Below are 20,185 nucleotides of genomic sequence, written 5' to 3'. Positions count from 1 at the left end.
CCACAGCTCAATAGGCTAATCCTCTGCCTGCGGCGCCAGCACACTGGGTTCTAGTCCCTGTCGGGGTGCCGGATTCTGTCCCGGTTGCTCCTCTTCCAGTCCAGCTCTCAGCTGTGGCCCGGGAGTTCAGAGGATGATGGCCCAAGTGCTTAGGATCTGCACCCGCATGGGAGACCAGGAGAAGCACTTGGCTCCTGGCTTTGGATCAGCGCAGTGTGCCAGCCGCAGCGCGCCCACCACAGTGGCCATTGGAGGGTGAACCAATGGCAAAGGAAGACCTTTCTCTCTCTCTCTCTCTCTCTCTCTCTCTCTCACTGTCCACTCTGCCTGTCAAAAAAAAAAAAAAAAGAATTAAGAGATATACTATATATCTCCTGAAAAAAACTTATAATATTGATATTCATAGGGTCAATCAAGATGAAGCTGCTCATTTGGGCCTGTATCCTGTGTGTTGCTTTTGCAAGGAAGGTGAGTATATGAACTCTTTACATTGCGGTAATAGAACACCCCTCAAGTTAATTGTTGGAAAGACAGCTACTGGATATTATTAACTATTGTCACTCTTATCACCCTGTCTCACTTTTAGAATATTATTCTATCACTTAGATTTTACCTGAATTAAACTATAACCTTTAAAATAGCAAGTGAATTCTCTACACTTTTTTTTTTTATTCTTTTCTTATTCTGTAGTGCATAATCAGGGCTAAATGCATAGAATATATTGAAACTTCATTGGAGAACAAGTACATATGTAAGGTGTTCCGAAAGTTCATGAGAAATGTACATTACAAAGAAAACTAATTTTTCAAAAATTTGGGGTACCAAAATAAGCTTTTCATTCAATTTTATTTTTCCATTAATTTCTCAAAATTTCCTTATATATAGTCACCTCTGTGAAGAGGTGGCTACAGACCACTTCTCACACAAAGATACACAAACACACACACACACACACATTCCCTGGCATGCACAACTGCACACACTTGTACACAGGCAAAGCAGGGAGATAGAAGAGAACAGCAAAAACAAATAAAGGGACAGGAGCTGACTGATGTTTCATATGGTAAATATTAATGTTCATGTAGAATATTACAAACCAAAATCTATCTAGCCAAAGTAAAGCTCCCTGAGGCTATTATAATATATATAATATACATAATATAGTATAGTATATATAATTTCAATATATAATGAGATTTATATCTATATATAATGATGATGAGAAATAATTCACAATGGTGATTTATATTTTAAAAACAAATTATAGGGGCCGGCGCGTGGCTTAACAGGCTAATCCTCCACATTGCGGCGCCGGCACACCGGGTTCTAGTCCCAGTCGGGGCTCCGGATTCTGTCCTGGTTGCCCCTCTTCCAGGCCAGATCTCCACTGTGGCCAGGGAGTGCAGTGGAGGATGGCCCAAGTGCTTGGGCCCTGCACCCCATGGGAGACCAGGAGAAGCACCTGGCTCCTGCCATCGGATCAGCGCGGTGCGCCAGCTGTAGCGCGCCAGCCGCGGCGGCCATTGGAGGGTGAACTAATGGCAAAAGAAGACCTTTCTCTCTGTCTCTCTCTCTCTCTCTCTCACTGTCCACTCTGCCTGTCAAAAATAAAAAAAAAGAAATTATAATTATCATAAGGCCTTGCAGATTTTCCAGATTCATTGGTAATATGGAAATGTGGGTAAAGATGTTTTCAAGGGGTCAGCACTGTGGCGTAGTAGGCAAGGCTTCCACCTGTGGTGCTAGCATCCCACATGGGCTAATTCAACTAAATATTCATAATCATGTTAAATATTTTTATTTGTTTTTCAGAGGCGTTTCCCCTTCATTCGTGAGGTAAAACATTTTTATTTATGTAAATGTATTTGTTGTTACTTTAAATTGCATTTTGTACTGAGAAACTCTGATTTCTTTACAATGTAACTGACGTAACTTAAAATATTAGCACCATTATTAATCTCTTCTGGTTTGATGGAAAATATTTAGATATAATGTAAAGTTATTCACACTAAACATATTTTACCATTAGGTCTGTATTTCTTTTCAATGTGCAGAACCATGCATAAGGGCAGTTACTCTGTGGCAAAATAAAACATTTGCTATGCCTAGTTTACTCTCATGCTTTTACAAAATTTTCTCATGATGGACTTAGTTTTCTTGAACAAATAAGGAAAGTGATGTATCCAAAGAGGCTTTGCCTGCACGCCAGATTACAGATGAAGAAATCATGAAATGGGACAGCCATGTATTCAGGTGGTGTTTTGAAGCCAGACACTTATCATAGAAGGGTGTGGCCCAAGGAGTTCTATGATTTCTGTGTAGTAAATATCCATAAATTATTTAGGAGAACAAAGCATTTATCATTAATAGCCACTCAATGTTTCCTAGTTCTCTGTCATTTTTGCCTCAGAATCCGATGACTGGAGTATGCTACAGTGTAAATGTACCTCTCCACAAACATGCAGTAGCTAGACGTGACATTCTAGCAAAGAAGGAACACAAGATATGGTCTGGGATGTGCACTCCATTAAACATACACAGAGAAGCAGGAATTTTGTGAAAATAAACTAAAAACTTGAAGCAGGGTGAAATATAATTTTGAATTCCTTATGAGTTAATATTATAATCATCATACTCTAGGGCTTGATAATCCAAATAAATAATTGACATTTGCCTCTGTGAATACACTGGAACACAGTGTGCGCACACGTCAGTTGTCACATCATATACCGTAGGGAGACTCTGGCAAAATGATGCATGAGAAAATGTATAACTCAGCAATTCAGGAAACCAACCTAAAATTGGAAGGAACAAAACAGGACATTTCAATTAGAAATCTTGGAAGATATACTATTCCAGACACAATAGCAAAGAAACCTGGCCTGTTTTACCTACTGTGTAGGATCTCAGTACCTAACACAGGGACAACATAAAGCAGTCACTTATTTTATACTTTTAAAAATAAACTATACAATTCAAAGCAAAGCATAAAATATGCCAATGCCCCAAAAGTACAATCTATGTTTATTGAGAAGTGATATATCAAAGCCCTGTTTGGTCACTAAGATTTTGTGATGAACACAAGTGATAATGTTATGTGAATATCTGGAAGTAAATACGTTTACAAGATATAAAATTAAATCACCGTACTTGACTCCCACATCTGAAAGCTTATGTATAGCTATGAACAAGAAATTTAAATAATATTGTGATAATACTGGAATTAATAAGACATTATAATCAATTGCTGCATATCTACTTTGCAAGACTGTGCAATAATGTATGTAGGACTAGGTATACGTTGTCACAGGAAAACTGAGAACAAAGCCAACATCTCAGTCTCTTAAGAAAGAAAACCCCAAGTTAGAGTGTGGTCAGTGATAGTCATTCTCAACATAAGCTGAGATCAGAAAGATGAAAATCAAAACCAATATTGTTTTCTTTGTTGTTTTAGAAATTTTTCTCATCCAGCGAAGAGGTAAAATAGTCTCATGTTTGTTTATATCTTAAGATATTTAAATGTATTTTACACTATTTTTTCTTTAAAATAGTATCCTCTATTGATCAATGTTAAAGCATTATGTTTTTTCTTGAAAATTAAGGAAGTAAATTGGGAACATGTTCACTTCTTTACCTAAGATAGGCTAGTTTAAATATCAGAATATAAATATAAGCATATCAATATTTATATACCCTTAATTATTTATTCAAATGAATATCATGCTTAGTGGAACTGTCTGCTTATTATGTTAAATGATTTAAAATAAATTTAATTATATAAAGTTTTACAACATAGAAAAGTATTGCAGATAAAGAAAGCAGGATTTTCTACCAAATACAAAACAAGTCTATGTTCATAAATGCTGTCTGCTACTGGAAAATTTACTTGAAAAACGTGTAAGGAAAATAACCTCATCTATTGACTAGCACTAACATAAACATGTAAGAAGTATTAAGTATGGTTTTCCATATTTAAAATGATACTTATGTTATAAAAATCAAAATTCCTTGAATTATAATTGAGTATGCAAAAAAACAAGAAATTCAGTATTCTGATACATAGACCAGAACTGGCTTACTTATAAAACTGACAAATTTATGACAGGGAATACCTGTATTTAAGACTTATAATAAACATAATTTTCTGTAAATTCTTACACAATTTTGTGATCTTGGGACGTTTTCCTCCTGACAGTCTTACATACATGTAAAAGACAAACAGAGCTGAGGGAAATATGAAGGCTCAACAAAAAAAATTGAAATTTGATGACCAATTAGTAATCAGTGTTAATAAGATAACTAACTTAGCATGCCTAACTCAACAAGGAAAATTACCACAGGAGTTCATGAAAAATAGAAGTAGAAGATTTTATTTGGGTGCAAAACAACTTTGAAGAAGGTCTGGAAAATGTGCATGGATTTCAAAATTGTTTGGTACAGAAGTAAACATCATTTAATTCCATTTTTCTACATACTTTGAAGTGTCTTCACAAATATGAAAAACCAATAGTGCAGCATTCGCAACTAGTCTACTAGATGGCCTTGAAGGAATAAAGGATTTGAGGAAGGGTGAGGTGGAGTTCAAAAGGACAAATCTAGAAAATTAGGCACTTGGAAGACATAGAATGAGTGGAGTCCTCAGTGGGGCACTTTGGAGACCCAGAGGGTCCTGAGAGATTTGGCAGGGTGGCAGCATCTGCAGAAAAGGAGGCGTGGAAGCGCCAATCCTATCATCCTATGCCAATCCTAAAAAGTATGTGAGTTCCTTATTCTTTGTGTCCCAGCCTAGGTTGGTATGTTTTGTAGATAACACTGTTATTTGCCTAAACACAAAATATTTCTCACTCAACAAGGATTTATCCAAATTTGTTAAGGAATCATTATTTCTCAGCTCAAAAATTTAGAAAGTTATATGACTCTTAAGAAAGAAAATAAATTGGAATTCTCATTTTGAAAAATCATTACAGTATATATGTAATGTATGTATGTATGCTAGTCATAATATGACTAACAAGTAGATAGGACAAACAATTTTAATCAAATGTTTTGCTTCTTCTTCAGGATTACGATGGCTATCGTTACCCACTTAATCCATCTCTGAATGTTCCTTTTGGTCTATGGAACAATAATTTGCCACCTGCTACTTCCTCTGCTGGTTATCCCCAAGTGAACACCGTCCCCAATTACCCTGGGCATGCTGCCTCTGGCTCCGAGGCACCTTCCTATCCCTGGATTCTCAGTGCTTCTGGGAAGCCCTATGCATACCAACAAGTCCCTGGTTATCCTTCAGCTAGAGGGTATAACGCTCAGGCTAATGCACCTGGGGCAGCCCCCCTTGGCCAACCTGGTGCTGTTCCTGCTGCACCTGCTGCTCCATCTAATGCCGCTGAGCCCCCTGCAGCCTTGCCTCCTCCACCAGAGCCTGCTGCAGCCCTACCTTCTCCACCGGAGCCTGCTGCAGGGATACCCCCTCCCTCAGAGCCTGCCGCATCTGTACCTCTTCCATCAGAACCTGCTATGGCTCAGCCTGCTGCACCTCAGCGTGTTGCAGCTCATCCTGCTGCAGCCAAACCAGCTGCAGCCGAACCTGCTTCATCCAAGCCGGCTGCAGCTGACCCCGCTGTACCCAGACCTGCTGGAGCCGACCCTTCTGCTGAGCCTCCTGCAAACAAACCTATCTCTGCCGCAGAGGCAGCCGCAGCTGAGCTTGCCGAAGCCGAGCCCCTTGCCCCTGAGCCTTTCCTATTTGACTCTACTGCAGATGAGCCTACTATAGATGAGCCTGCTGTAGATGAACCTCTTACAACTAACCCTCTCATCGTCCAGCCTCTTTCCCTGGAAGATCCTTAGCCTTCTCTCTCATCAGGTAGGTGGCCCATATCTCACCACAGTAATGCATGATTTATGGAAGGGAAGAAACCCAGCCTCTCCACAAACAAACGTATAACCCCTTAAAACTTTTTGAGCAGCTTTATTATTGAGACAAATTGACATCCAACAATCTACATATAATGAAAGGGCACACTTTGATAACTTTTGACATGGGTCTACACTCATTAAAAGAATTACCAGAATGATGAAAGTAACGACCACACCCCAAGATTTCTTCACTTTTACAGACCTCTCCATGAAGTTGTATAAAAGATCTTCAAACAATTCATACTATTTGTTGAACTCTTTTATTCAGTGTAGGGTTAACCTTATGATTATTAAGTAAACTGAAAGTAGAGCTCTATAAAATTTAAGAGTGGGATTGGGAGAGGGAGGAGGAAAAAGTATTGAAGTGTGTTCTATGTTCCAAAATCTGTGAAATACATGAAATACATGAAACTTGGGTAAATCAAATAAAAATTTTTAAAAAGTTCATGAGAATGTACATTATGAAAAAATTATGTCTACATTTCACTTTTTAGCCCAAAATAAACATATTTGAATACCTTTTTTCTACAAAATTTTTGAAGCTCTCTTATATATATCAAGAGTTTGAGGTACATATTATCTCATTATGTAGACATGCTCTGATTTTTTAAAGATTTATTTGAAAGGCAGAGAAAAACTGGGGGTTGCAGGGGAAGGGAGAGATCTTCCATCTGCTGGTTCACTCCTTAAATGCCCACATTAGCCAAATACAGGCCAGGCCAAAGACAGGAGCCAAGAACTCCATCTGGGTCTCCCACAAGGTGGCAGGGACTAATATGTGTGTTCTTCTCCAAAGCACATTAACAGAAAGCTGGATGGGAAACTCAGTAGCTGGGACTTGAACCAGGAACTCTGATATGGGATGTAGGCATCCCAAGCAGAAGCTTAACCTGCTGCATCACATCACCCACCCCAAGACATATCCTAATTATTTTTTCCTCATTCATCTATTGATGAACATTTTAGCTTAGAATGCCATTTATTTATTGCATACTGTACTGGCTTAGAGAGTGCACTAAATAAAAGTGATTAGATGGATATGTCTGCCTTATTCCTGTTAGTCAAGTGGTAAGCTTTATTCATATACACAAATGTACATATACACATGTAGATGTACAATAGCCAGGAAATATGTGTGAACCCTGGATCTTTATCCAAGCAGTAACCCAGGACAGTAGCCCAGGACACTTCCCTTGCTACCTGTCTCCTAGTGATCACTGTCCTGAACCTGATCTCTAGATCTTGAAAAACTCTTACCCCCCACATTTTTGTGTATTTGTTTCTTTGTTTCAACTAAGAGAGCAAATCCAGTTACTGTATCTTTATTTAGCTAAAACATGGTTCTCTATGTTTTTATAAAACATTCATTTTAAAAAAAAAAAAAACAAACTTGGGCCAGCACTGTGGCTCAGAGGGTTAAGCCATGGCCTGCAGCACAGGCATTCCATATGTGCTCAGGTTCAAGTCCCATCTGTTCCACTTCTAATTCAGCTCCCTGCTAATGTGCCTGGGAAAGCAGCAGAGGATGGCCCAATTTCTTAGGCCCCTAACACCCATGTGGAAGACCCAGAAGAAGCTCCTGGCTCCTGACTTCAGCCTGGCCCAGCCCTGGTCATTGCACCCATTTGGAGAGTGAACCAGCAGATGGAAGATTCATCTGTCTTCTCCTTCTTTTTCTCTGCAACTCTGCTTTTCAAAGAAGTAAATCTTTAAAAAGAGCTTAGTCTGCACTTAGTCCCTAAGTTTTACTAGGTATGGTGCAAGCAACTTTTGTTGTTTTATAAAGGAGGAAATGAAATTGTAAAAATCATAGAACGTATTCTGATTTATGCAGTACCCCACCACAGCCCAGATACTTGTAGGAGTTGTTTTCTAGAAGATACAAACTTTTTTTTTCAGTATACTCATGAAAGAATTGTTACATTGTTGTGTGCAACTGTGCAAGAGGTGTAAAAAGAGCTAGGCTCTGTTAACGCATTGCTCCATGTGCTACCATGCTCACTCAGTGGGTTTCTTTGGCACAAATATTTACTATCTTCCAGTGTCTACCTGTGGCTCATGGTTCACATGAGAGTAGGAGGGACATGTTAGAAAATGAGGATAAAATTACATCAGCTTGATAAGAAAGGGCCTTGAAAAGATTCCTAAATACCTTGAAGAATGTTATCCCATAGCCAAAGAATGTATTTAGGACTATCATTGAGAGGAATTCTGGTTCAGAAAGCTAAATTTGCTGACAAAGTAATTTGCTGATAAAGTATTGTCTTATTGATTATTCATTTGAGAGGGAGGGAGGGAGGGAGGGAAACAGGGAGAGAGAGAGAGAGAGAGAGAGATCTCATGTTTGGGTTCATACACCAAACACAGCTGCCAGGACTGAACTGGTCCAAAGCCAGTAACTCAATACAGTTCTCCCACGTGGGTGGCAGGAACTCAATCCTTTAAGCCATTGCTACTGCCCCACAGTGTCTGAATTGGCAGGAAGTAGCAACCAATGCCAGGAATTGAACCCAGGCGATTCAATGTAGTCTGTGGGCATTGTAAGAATTAAGCCAAGTGCCCATTTCCTAGAGTTTTGTAAATACAAAGAGATCAGCTGGACATAACAGCTTAGAGAAGAAAGACTGTATCGAAAATAGAAGTCCAATGCTATGAACTGAAGTATATTTTATTACATATAAAAAGATTTTTCTTAGATAAATGAAATTTTCTAAAGAGAAGAGTGCCATGCATTTGTCTCCATAAGTAGCCATACATGCATAGTGAGATTTAGAAATCAGACTAGATAGATCTCATCATCTGAAACTACCTTTGAATATATTTTTACTGCACGGAAATGATCAACGCTGTAGGCTGTGCCAAAAAACTGCTGAAATTATGAACTTCCGCCCTGTGTAAGCAATTTGGGCTACTTTTGGACAACTGGAAAGTTCTTCTTTAAATTGATCTGAATTAATTAGTACTTGAATATTCCCAAATATTACTGGTCAATAGAGGGAAGAAAATTCCCTGGTTGGAGGGGAAGCAGTGAACTGTGGATGGGCAGATGCGTTTTTAGTTGGACTTCTCAGAGGTCATTCTGTGTGCTGTCCATTCCACCACCTCGCTTACCCCACTTTGAGGACCACTGTTTTTTCTTATTTAAAAGCATTTTAATAGACATAGAACTGAATATAATTATGGAGTATATCTAATCAGGATAACTATATCTCCTCAAATATTTGACATTTCTTTATTGTGAAAAACATCAAATATCCTATCTTCTAGATTTTTCCTTTTTCTAGAGAAATACACAGTACCTGGACATTATCTGTAGTCAGCTCACTGTGCAACAGAACCCCAGAGCTTCTGACTCCTATCTAGCCACACCTTTAGTACCCATTGGTCAACCACTTGTGGTCCCCTCCATTCCATACCCAGGCTCTGGTAGCCATCATTTCACTATTAACTTCCATCTTTTTGTAGTCTCTATATAAACAAACAGTGTGGACCTGAACTCTCCATTCTCCGTCATATATCCTCCTCCAACATAAAGTACGCCCCGTGCAACAGCACACTCTTCTGGGAAGACACCCACTGACTAAAAAGCCACATTAGATTCATTTCGTGTTAGTCACCTGATCAAGGAGCTAAGCAGGACATTTGGCCCCCTTCATTGCAAGTTCTCATTCCTTTATCCTGTCCCAAAGTTCTTCCAATTTTAATGTTATAAATATTTACTGGATAGAAAAGGACACATCTTTATTTCACTGTCATCCAAATCAAAATTTCTACTGAAGTAGATACTAGCGATTATTGTTGTCACAGTGCCTCTTAACAATGATCATTGCCAAGAAAATTAAAACCTCAATTTTAGTTAAATACTGACCCATGCTGTATTCTTTTATATTTATTTTACTGTGTAAATTGAGAAGTTGATTAGTTAGTTCATTCAAGATATTGAAAATATTTAATAATTTCATATTTTCATTGTGCATTGGGATTTTAATATCTACCATTTTAATTATTTAATTCACAATAAGTAAAGAAAAAAATAGTTCTTCTTTAATAAAGTCTCACATTAAGGTGGAGAAGGAACTTTACTTCAGAACATTCAGTATCAGAAGACAATATTTGTCTGAATCAGTACCCAGACACATCAGTATAATATATATATATGCATGCAAGTAAAGTATAACATCAAATTAACTTTATATTTTAAGTGAATTATTACAAAAATGCATTAATAATTATTACAAAAATGGATAATTATTCTAAGAATGCCTAATTATTTCAAGAATGCATAACATCTATAAGACAAAGCATAACAAGCTTAATTCTCTTAAAGTAACATTAGAATCATAAAGAAAAAGCATTTTACTTTATATGCAAATAATTTGGTAATTTTATTATATAAAACTAATACTCATTTTTCTTTTTCAGATACTGCTGCAGAAACCAGTGAAATCTACAAAACTGTTTCTTTTTCTAATACTATTCCATCGTATTATATTAAAACTATCCATTTCACCACAGTGATTGCTTTTCAATGATTTTTCACTGGACTTCATTTATATCAAAGTTCACCTAAAGATTGATATTGTTGGCCAGCGCCATGGCTCAATAAGCTAATCCTCCTCCTGCGGTGCCAGCACCCCGGGTTCTTTTTTTTTTTTTTTTTTTTTTTTTTTTGAGAGGCAGAGTGGACAGTAAGAGAGAGAGAAAGGTCTTCCTTTCCATTGGTTAACCCTCCAGTGGCCACCATGCCGATCCAAAGGCAGGAGCCAGGTGCCTCTCCTGGTCTCCCATGCGGCTGCAGAGCCCAAGCACTTGGGCCATCCTCCACTGCACTACCAGGCCACAGCAGAGAGCTGGCCTAGAAGAGGGGCAACCAGGACAGAATCTAGAGCCCTGACCGGGACTAGAACCCAGTGTGCCAGCGCCACAGGCAGAGGATTAGCCTATTGAGCCGTGGCACCGGCCCACCCCGGGGTTCTATTCCCGGTCAGGGCACCAGATTCTGTCCCGGTTGCTGCTCTTCCTGTCCAGCTCTCTGCTGTGGCCTGGGAATGCAGTGGAGGATGGCCCAGGTCCTTGGGCCCTGCACCCGCATGGGAGACCAGGAGAAGCACCTGGCTCCTGGCTTCGGATCAGCGAGATGCACCAGCCGCAGGGGCCATTGGAGGGTGAACCAACGAAAAAGGAAGACCTTTCTCTCTGTCTCTCTCTCACTGTCCATTCTGCCTGTCAAAAAACAAACAAACAAACAAGCAAACAAACAAAAAAGATTGATATTGTGATTTTCTTCTAACTCACAACATAAAAGCCTACTTCATAAATATATAAATAACCATTGTAAGACATCGAAATCCACTGTGATAATCAACACTTTTCTCCTGAACATTATCTAGAAAAATGCAACATAAATACAAGTAAATTTTGTTTTTAATTATTGTCTTGAAGGTTTGCAAGTGGCAAAAGGCTGTTGATGGGAAGGTAACCTTCATTCCATGGCTGTCTCTTCACTCTCTTAAACCCAAAATATTTTATATACTTCTTAAAAATGCATTTGATACCAATTTATAACACACTTGTCAGTGCTGGGAGCTGTTTTAAACACTTTAAAAATATTAACTCATTAAGCCTTTATTAAAACTTTATGGGATCTCTTCAATTGTCAACCATAATTTCAAGCAGTAAGAAATGGAGTGACAGTCAAGACAAATGATTTGCATAAGATGTCACGATGAAAACATGTCAGAGGCTGGATAAAAAAGCATAACAAGAAAATACAGACTTTTTTTCAAACTTTAAAAAAGTTAGAAGAAGGAAATCAACATGAAGTTAAGCAGGTTTTTGGACAAGTATTAGTTTCTTCCAACTATTTCAGTAAATATCTACAGAGTTGGTGGCCTGAAACAACTGTAATTTGTGCTCACAATTCTGGAGGCTGGAATTCCAAAACCAATTTTAGTGCCTTAAATCAACAATGTCAGTGGTGTTGTGCTCCCTCCATAGGCTTGTGGGCAGCCTTGCTTCCAGCTTCTCCCTGTGGCTGTGATAGTCCCTGACTACTTCCCACCTTTCCTATTTAATAGGCAATCACTTAATCTAAACACAATACAGGGAAACTGGAAAGAACTAGATTTGTGAGTAAACAGCCAATCTCAGCACATCTCACCATACTACCTAATATACATTGATATCACTCTTCTTTCTCAAACATAGAAAACTTACTTTCTTTCGGTTAAGACAAATTCAGGATTCTGATGTCTACCATATCAGAATGTGACTCCTCCTGTTCCTGAAAACTGAGTTCAGAAGACAAGCCACCTGCTCAGACCTTGTTTATTGTTAATTGTTTTAAACTGTATACGCAAGGGACCAGAGTTGTGGCATAGTAGGTTAAGCCACTGCCTGTCTGGCTGCTCCACTTCCAAACCAGCTCCATACCAATGGCCTGAGAAAAGCAGCAGAAAATAGCCCAAGTGTTTGGGCCACTGCCACCCAAGTGGGAGACCAGAAAGGTGTTCCTGGCTCCTGGCTTTGGATTGGCCCAGTTCTGGCCATTGCTGTCATTTGGGGCGGGAACCAGCAGATGGAAGATCGCTCTGTCTCTCCCTCTCTGTCTCACAAATAAATAAATAAAATATACATATAATAAAAAGAGGGAAGAGAGAAAAGTTGCATAACATTTCGCAATTAATCCTCTTTATTCTATGGCTGACTGAAACTCTAGATCTTTAATCCATTTTGAGATTATTTTTCACTAGGTGAGAAACAGGGGTCTGGTTTCATTCTTCCACATGTGGATACCCAATATTTGTTAAATAATTGCAATGTGCAATGCCATCAAATAATCACTGCCTCATTGGAGTGTCTTTTTTTTCTTGCATCTTGTGCCTTCAAGATCCACAATATCATATATGAACTACCATGTCACTCAAAGTGTTCATATCTTTACTGAGATCCATACCATTCTTAATAAACATAAAATAAAATTTTGGATATTAGTCAAATTCTATGATGGCTATACTATACAACTTTGTTTTATAGAAGGGTGATGATGGCAGCTTGCAAAAAATATCTTTCAGAAGGAAGACCATGAAATGTGGCTTGCAAGGCCTGACCTGCTGATTGCTAAGGGGTAAATGGTAAAGGTCCTGTTTCACCAAGTGAAAATGGACAGAGAATAGGTAACTCATGAAAAAGATGATCAATTTGGTTTCTTGGGTGGAGTTTTGTTTATTTCATGTTTTAAGAGAAGGTAAAGAACACTATTTGGTTATGTAAATGTTGAAATGGCAAACATGACAGAAAAAACAATGAGAAATATCAGATAGCAAAAGATAAGAATAAAGAGGCCCACGCTATGGCTTAGTAGGTTAAGTCTCCAGCTGCAGCCCTGGGCAACTCATATGGGCACCGATTCGTGTCCCAGCTGCTCCACTTCTGATCCAGGTCCCTTCTGATGGCCTGGGAAAACAGTGGAAGATGGCTCAAGTACTTGATCCCTTGCACCTGTGTGAGCAAAATAGAAGACTCCCCTGTCTCCTGGCTTCAAATCAGCCCAGCTCCAGATGCTGTGACTGTTTGAGGAGAGAACAAGAAAATAGAAAACCCATCTCCCTATAACTCTGACTCTAAAGCAAATAAATCTTAAAAAAAAATACCTAATGTAATAATGTAGATTGAAAACTAGAGATAAAGATCTGATTTTATTCATCTAAACTGTATTGAGCACTTTCTAAGATCACATTAGAGGGAACATTGGAATGCATGTCAATAAATCCTAAAAGAGTTGAAACACATCAATAAAAATCCCTCTTCTATCATTTTAGGCAATAATAAACAATGGAATGCCTTAATTTTTGCTTATTCATCAGATGATAATTGAACATCTATTACACATCAAATATATGATATGCAAGTTTAAAAGATCAACACCTGTAAGAATTTACTGTATCAGTGAGAAAAATATAGACAATCATTATATAATTTTGTGAGCAGACAGGTGGCATGATCACATGGCTATTAGAAATAAATCATATAGAATTGGTAGAAGTGGATACTTCTAAAAGAGGAAATAAACTCCAAATAGGAGAGGTGGGAAACTGTCAGTTTGGTTTACCTCCAAAATATGCCCCTATGTCCTAACACTTCTGACCTTCTCTGCTGCCTGGGGCCCAGTTCCAGCTATTGCCATCCCTCATAGGACTAACAGACTAGTCTCTTAACTGGCCTGCCTGCTTCCACCTCAGCTCCACACCCCTACCTCCCCACTCACATACATTATCCAGTGACCAGCCACAGACACTGAACCACAAATTATCCAGTAATATAATTTCTCTCTTCAAAAGCCCCCAATGGTTTCTCTTCTGACTTAGATTATATGCTGATGCTCACCCTATTTAAGATTTACCTGGTCTTACTAATGATTGTTCCAACTTCACTTCCTACCACACTTTCTATCTTGCTCCACATTCCAGGTGGAATGCCTTGATTTCTTTGTTCACATATGTTCTGTTTGCTGCTATCTAAAATTGTTGCCCTGATTTCTGAATGACTGGGGTGTTTTTCTACTTTGGGGTCTCAAATAAATGCTCTATTTCAGAGTATCTTCCCTGAATTTTGCATGTAAATCAGTCTCTCCTCTCTAACCAATTTGCTTTTTGTTCTATTATTGGCTTCTTCTATCATAGAAGTCATTAATATCTATATTTAGATTTTATTTACTTGTATATTTATCTTTACTGCTGCCTTCACTCAATATCCACAAAAATATAAATTTCTTAGAGATAAGAATTTCTATGTCTTAACCACCATGGGTCTAACGCAGTGCCTGAGACACATTAGATAACAGTAAAATTTTTTGATGGAGTGGAAGAAAAAATAAAATAAATTAAGCCATGGAAGAAGGAAAGATTTTTACAAACATTCCATATATTTTTTAGTTTGAAGTAATTTCTGGAAACATCACTGATGTACGCAATTGCCCCATTCTACATTAGAATAGAATGATAATGTTATGCTATATTATTGTTATAATAATAATAATGTTATGTAGCCACAAGTGCATATTTTACAAAAATGAGAAACTATGTTTTTAAAAAATCAAGTACCAGGCCGGCACCGCGGCTCACTAGGCTAATCCTCCGCCTTGCGGCGCCGGCACACCAGGTTCTAGTCCCGGTCGGGGCGTCGGTTCTGTCCCGGCTGCCCCTCTTCCAGGCCAGCTCTCTGCTGTGGCCAGGGAGTGCAGTGGAGGATGGCTCAAGTGCTTGGGCCCTGCACCCCATGGGAGACCAGGATAGGCACCTGGCTCCTGCCATCGGATCAGCGCGGTGCGCCGGCCGCAGCAGCCATTAGGGGGTGAACCAACGGCAAAAGGAAGACCTTTCTCTCTGTCTCTCTCTCTCTCACTGTCCACTCTGCCTGTCCAAAAAAAAAAAATCAAGTACCAGAGTGGTTATGGTGCCTGAATCCATATCGGAGTTCCTCAGCTCTCCTGGCCCCATCTTTTGACTCTGGCTTCGTGCTAATGCAGACCCTGGGAGGCAGCCACAATGGCTCAGGTAATCACGTTTCTGTCACCATGTTGGAGACCAGGATTGAGTTCCAAGCTCCCATCTTCCACCTGGCTCAGCCCCAGCCTCTGGATATTTGGGAGTGAATAGTGAATGGTACCTTTCTCTCTCCCTTCCTGTGTGTGTGCATGTGTGTGTGTGTGTGTGTCCTCTTGCATATTTCTGCTTCTCAATTTTTTTCTTAAATCAAGTACATGTGATTTGTGTTCTGTGAATGTCTGCCATATTTTGTTTTCTACTTACTTTTCACAAGTTTGTTCAAGGGAATTTTGTGGTGAGGCATTTTGGTGTCATGGGTTAAGCTGCCTCTTAGGAAGCCCACAATCCATATCAGAGTGCCTGGTTCAGATCCCAGCTACTCCATGCCTCAGATACAGCTTTCTGCTAATGCACCAGAAAATGATAGCCAAAATACTTGGGTCCCTGCCACACACTTAGGAGACCCAGATAGAATTCTTGGCCCCTGGCTTCAGCCTGCCTTAGCCCTCACTGTTGTGGGCATTTGGGAGATAAACCTGCAGATATGACTTTTATCTTTCTCTCTCATCTGCTCTGTCACCCTGCCTTTCAGATAAATAAATCAATCTTTGAAAAAGACAGAGACCTATGTACTAAGTGACCATGGTGACAAAGATGGATACCAGGTACAGAATTAAAACCATGGACTTTTGCCCACGCAAGTTGAAGATTCAGCTATACCCATGTGCCATCAGCAGATATCAAAGCTGAGCCCTCAGTACAACACCATTCCCTCAGGGGACCCACCAGCCTAGCTGATGACAGGTTGACTATGCTAAACTACATTTATTATGCAAGGAGCAGCATTTGTCCCCACAGAAATAAGCTTATATTCTGTTTATAAACTTGCATTCCCACCCTTCCATAATACTTTACCAATATCATCATTCACAATCTTACAAAATGTCTCATTTTCCTTATAAATGTTCAACACAATGTTGTTTCTTTTCTAGTAACTCATTTCACAGGAAAAGAACAGCAATAATGTACTCACAACCATAGGTCTTACTATGCAGCCCAGATCCAGAAGTAGATGGACTGATTGATAGGAGTTTTGGAATGGTTATCAATTATAGTACCAGTTGAGAGACTAGCAACTCTGAACAAATGAGCATCTACCTAATAAGTTGCAATATACCCTTTGATTCAATGATCACTAGATGGTGCTCTTTCCACCATGACCATGTTCCTGGCATAATAGGATGTGAATAGCTTTTCTTACTATTATACTTAATAACATAGTCATAGAATTTTTGCTTCCCATCTCTACAATTTTGAGCTCTGTTGATTTGTAGGTCCTGTCTTAAGTGGGAAGAATGCATCTTTGAGGATCCAAAATGTTCCAGCTGAATTGGAAATTGAGGGGGCTCTAGGTCATTGGACACCTCCAATCACTGAACAGACAAAAAAAAAATCCCACAGATTACATCCAGACAGTAGTGTTAAAAAGAACTTTGTCTATAAATAGAGAAGATGGGTGGAGACAGGGAGCAGATATTTGGCTCTCCTATGCCAATGGAAGTCAGTGAAAAACCAGATTACCTAAAAATTAAAAGTAATGAGCATTCTAAAATTTCAGTAATACAAGTTTGGGTCATTCCTCCAACCCAAGTAAAGAGCCCCAATCACTTAAATTTTGATTGGAAGCAAAAAATAATAAGAAAAAAAACATGAAATTGGTGGTATTGTCATTTATATGCAGGATAGTTACATATTCTTACATGGAATCTAAGAAAATGATTTGATTATTTCTTGTATAAAAATTGAAATAAATGTGAAAGGAATACTCCATGCCATCCAAGAGGTTGATTTTGTCAGTAAGCTGTTGTATCAGCTCAGAACCATCATCTGTCTCTTGTTTACAATAGTAAGGTTGAAAATCTGCAAGCCACACTGGATTTCTCCTTCCTCCAGTTGTCCATTAAACTTTCTCAAAAAGAGGTCCAGAAGGAGGAGATACTGGAAACGCTTTTCCTGTTTCTTCCTATTTTTGTCAGCTTTTCTCAGCAATATGTCTTCATCCCAGAGCAACAGAGCTTTGCAGAGCATCAGTTGACTCCTTCATGCAGTTTTCTCGATATACCTCAGAAAACTTTATCTGTCTCTGAGACAGCAACACTAGCCAGCCAGTGCCTCATCATCAGAAATCTGAGACGAGTCCAATTAGATTCCACAATTAACGAACTCTACCGGACCATCCTGTTCTTTCAGTTCACCCTAAGAGTGTCAGCATCACCTAAGGGTGACAGCTCCATCTTGCAGTTGTTCCTTTGCCTTCTCAGTTCTCCAGCACTGGGTTAATAGTTGCACTATGTTCTCTCTTCTCAAATAATTGCGGTTTATCTTCTGATGCGACCATGAGGGATATGTATTTATAGCAATTCTAACGAAAAATATTTTCTGTATTTTTCTCACCCAAATGTCTCCTAAATGTGCTCTATTCAGGCTTTCTCTATGTTACCTCATTAAACCTTTCTGAACAATTACTGATGACATTCATGATACTAATTTTAGTGACCTTCAATTTATTTCATTTATTTAAAGCATTTGTCTCATTTGTTCATTCTCAACTCCTTAAAATACATTCTTCAGCAAGCATCCAAAATAGCACACTAACATACTGTCATGGAGCTCCTCCTGTCTCCTGAATATCTCAGTCTCAGTCACATTTGCCGATTCCTGAGCATCTCCCCAACTTAAAAAAAAAAAGATGCATTTATTTACTTACTTAATTATTTATTTTGAAATTCTGAGTTACATACAGAGAGAAGGAGAAAGTGTGTGTGTGTGAGAGAGAGAGAGAGAATCTCCCATCAGCTGGTTTTCTCCACAGATTGCCACAATGGCCAACAATGGCTAGATACCAGGAAACAGGAGTTTCATCCAAGCCTCCTACATGGGTGTAGAGGCTCAAACACTTGGGGCATCTAACTCTACATTACCCAGGCCATTAGCAGGGAGTTGGATCAGAAGCAGAGCAAGCAGAACATGAACCAGTGCCCATATGGGATGCTGGCGCCACAGGTGGCAGCTTTACACATTAAATAACAACAGGGAACCCTCTCCCCAGTTTCTTAATGTTGCAGTGTCCCAGGCATCTGTTTTTAGACATTTTCCTTCTCTGTCTATATTTATTTCCTTGTTGATATCATCCCATCACATTCTATAAAGATTAGAGCAATTTGAAAAGCTCATGGAAAAGTGGAATGAGGGGCAGGAACATGGTACAGAGCAGTTAATCACTGCTTGGAATGCTCACATCCCACACGGGAGTGCCTGTTTCAAGTCCCAGATACTTGGCTTTGATCCAATTTCCTGTCAATGTACCTGGGTAGCAACTGATGATGACTTAAATACTTGGATTCCAGCACACAAGTGGGAGACCTGGATGGAGTCCCTGGCACCTAACAATTTTCTGAGTTTCCCTGGGAAATCATTAGGCATCAATCTTACAGTGCTAATTTGGCTCCTTTTACCATATTTTTGTCCCCTAATATTAAAAAGTATTTAAATGGCCACTTTTCTTCAAATATTAATGTAGAAAAGACTACATTGACAAGGTCAAGTTCCCAGGAACCTCAGTTGAGATAGACCTGATGGCTGATATCATCACTTACAAAAGTGCCTTGAACTTGATAGAGCTTATGTTACAAAATAAAGTTTATATTTTTATTTTTAATTTCGTCTTTCCATTACTGTTTTGAAGACCCTTCACACCTATTTCAAACAGTATCCCTCTTCTTTGCATTATTATAGTTTCTGATTGTGCAACTTTCTTCAACAAAGGATCAAAGGAAAATGGAAATAATAATTTTAAATGAAAAGAATTAATACCTGTAATGATTGTAAAAGGTAAAAGTTTCCTGCAAAAATCTCACCCTAAAAAGTTTCTGAATTATAGTAAAATTAAGAGAATTCAGTCTTTCTCTATATAAATCAGGGGTTCTTGAGAGCAAAACACAGAGGAAATATTGTGATTAGCATATTTTAATTATGGCTAAAATCGTCAAATAATTATAAAGAAGAAAGTTAATCCAGTCTGACAAATGCAATGGAAAAGTAGAATGATTCATATGAGGAAAGAGAGTCAAGTAGTAAGATACTTCAAGTAGTTCATGGAAAAAATGGAATCATAAAATAAGTTTATTTTGATGCAAAACTTTAAAATCTTTGCATAGCTTTTCATAATATGCATTTCCATGAATTTATTGAAGACACTTCATAATGATTCTAAAAATCCCTTCACTTCCCTCCAATAGTGTTAACAAATATTCATAGGCAAAAAACAATTTCACACAAAAATATAAGAAAAATACCACATAATATCTAATTTAAACTTCTCCCACACTGTTTTTAAGTTCTGTTTCTATCTCTATCATAAATTCCTCCTGAAGAAAGAAACCCAAACCTTCAACAGTGACTCCAGGAGGAATCTCCAAAGCAACCTTCATACCTCAGCCCTGGAGGAAGGAAAGTCCTGTGGTATGAGAAAAGTCTATCCACAACTGCTTGCAATGTAATTTCAATTGCTTATGGCACTCCGAAGCCCAATTTTACATGGGCCCAAAAGACTTCACTCCTTTAACCTATATGCAGAAGTCACTTTCCCAGATATTTAATTATCTTAATCTCCCTAAGATGTCCTTCCTATAAATCCTTTTCATGCTGCAAGTTACAATTCC

At 38.7% G+C, this 20,185-nt stretch overlaps 1 protein-coding gene across 1 annotated transcript; it reads left to right on the top strand.

Moving 5' to 3' along the window:
* Positions 1 to 417: 417 nt before the first annotated feature.
* On the top strand, positions 418 to 5,850 carry LOC133765344 (proline-rich protein 27-like). The gene is made up of 3 exons (XM_062198929.1): positions 418 to 468; positions 1,813 to 1,836; positions 5,062 to 5,850. The coding sequence occupies exons 1-3, from the start codon at positions 418 to 420 to the stop codon at positions 5,848 to 5,850; spliced, it is 864 nt and encodes a 287-aa protein (XP_062054913.1).
* The last annotated feature ends 14,335 nt before the right edge of the window (positions 5,851 to 20,185 follow it).

This window comes from Lepus europaeus, chromosome 8 (assembly GCF_033115175.1).
Source record: "Lepus europaeus isolate LE1 chromosome 8, mLepTim1.pri, whole genome shotgun sequence".
In the NCBI taxonomy this organism is placed as follows: domain Eukaryota; kingdom Metazoa; phylum Chordata; class Mammalia; order Lagomorpha; family Leporidae; genus Lepus; species Lepus europaeus.
The sequence above is the reverse complement of the archived record's forward strand: the minus strand, read 5'-3'. Positions and strand labels throughout refer to the sequence as shown.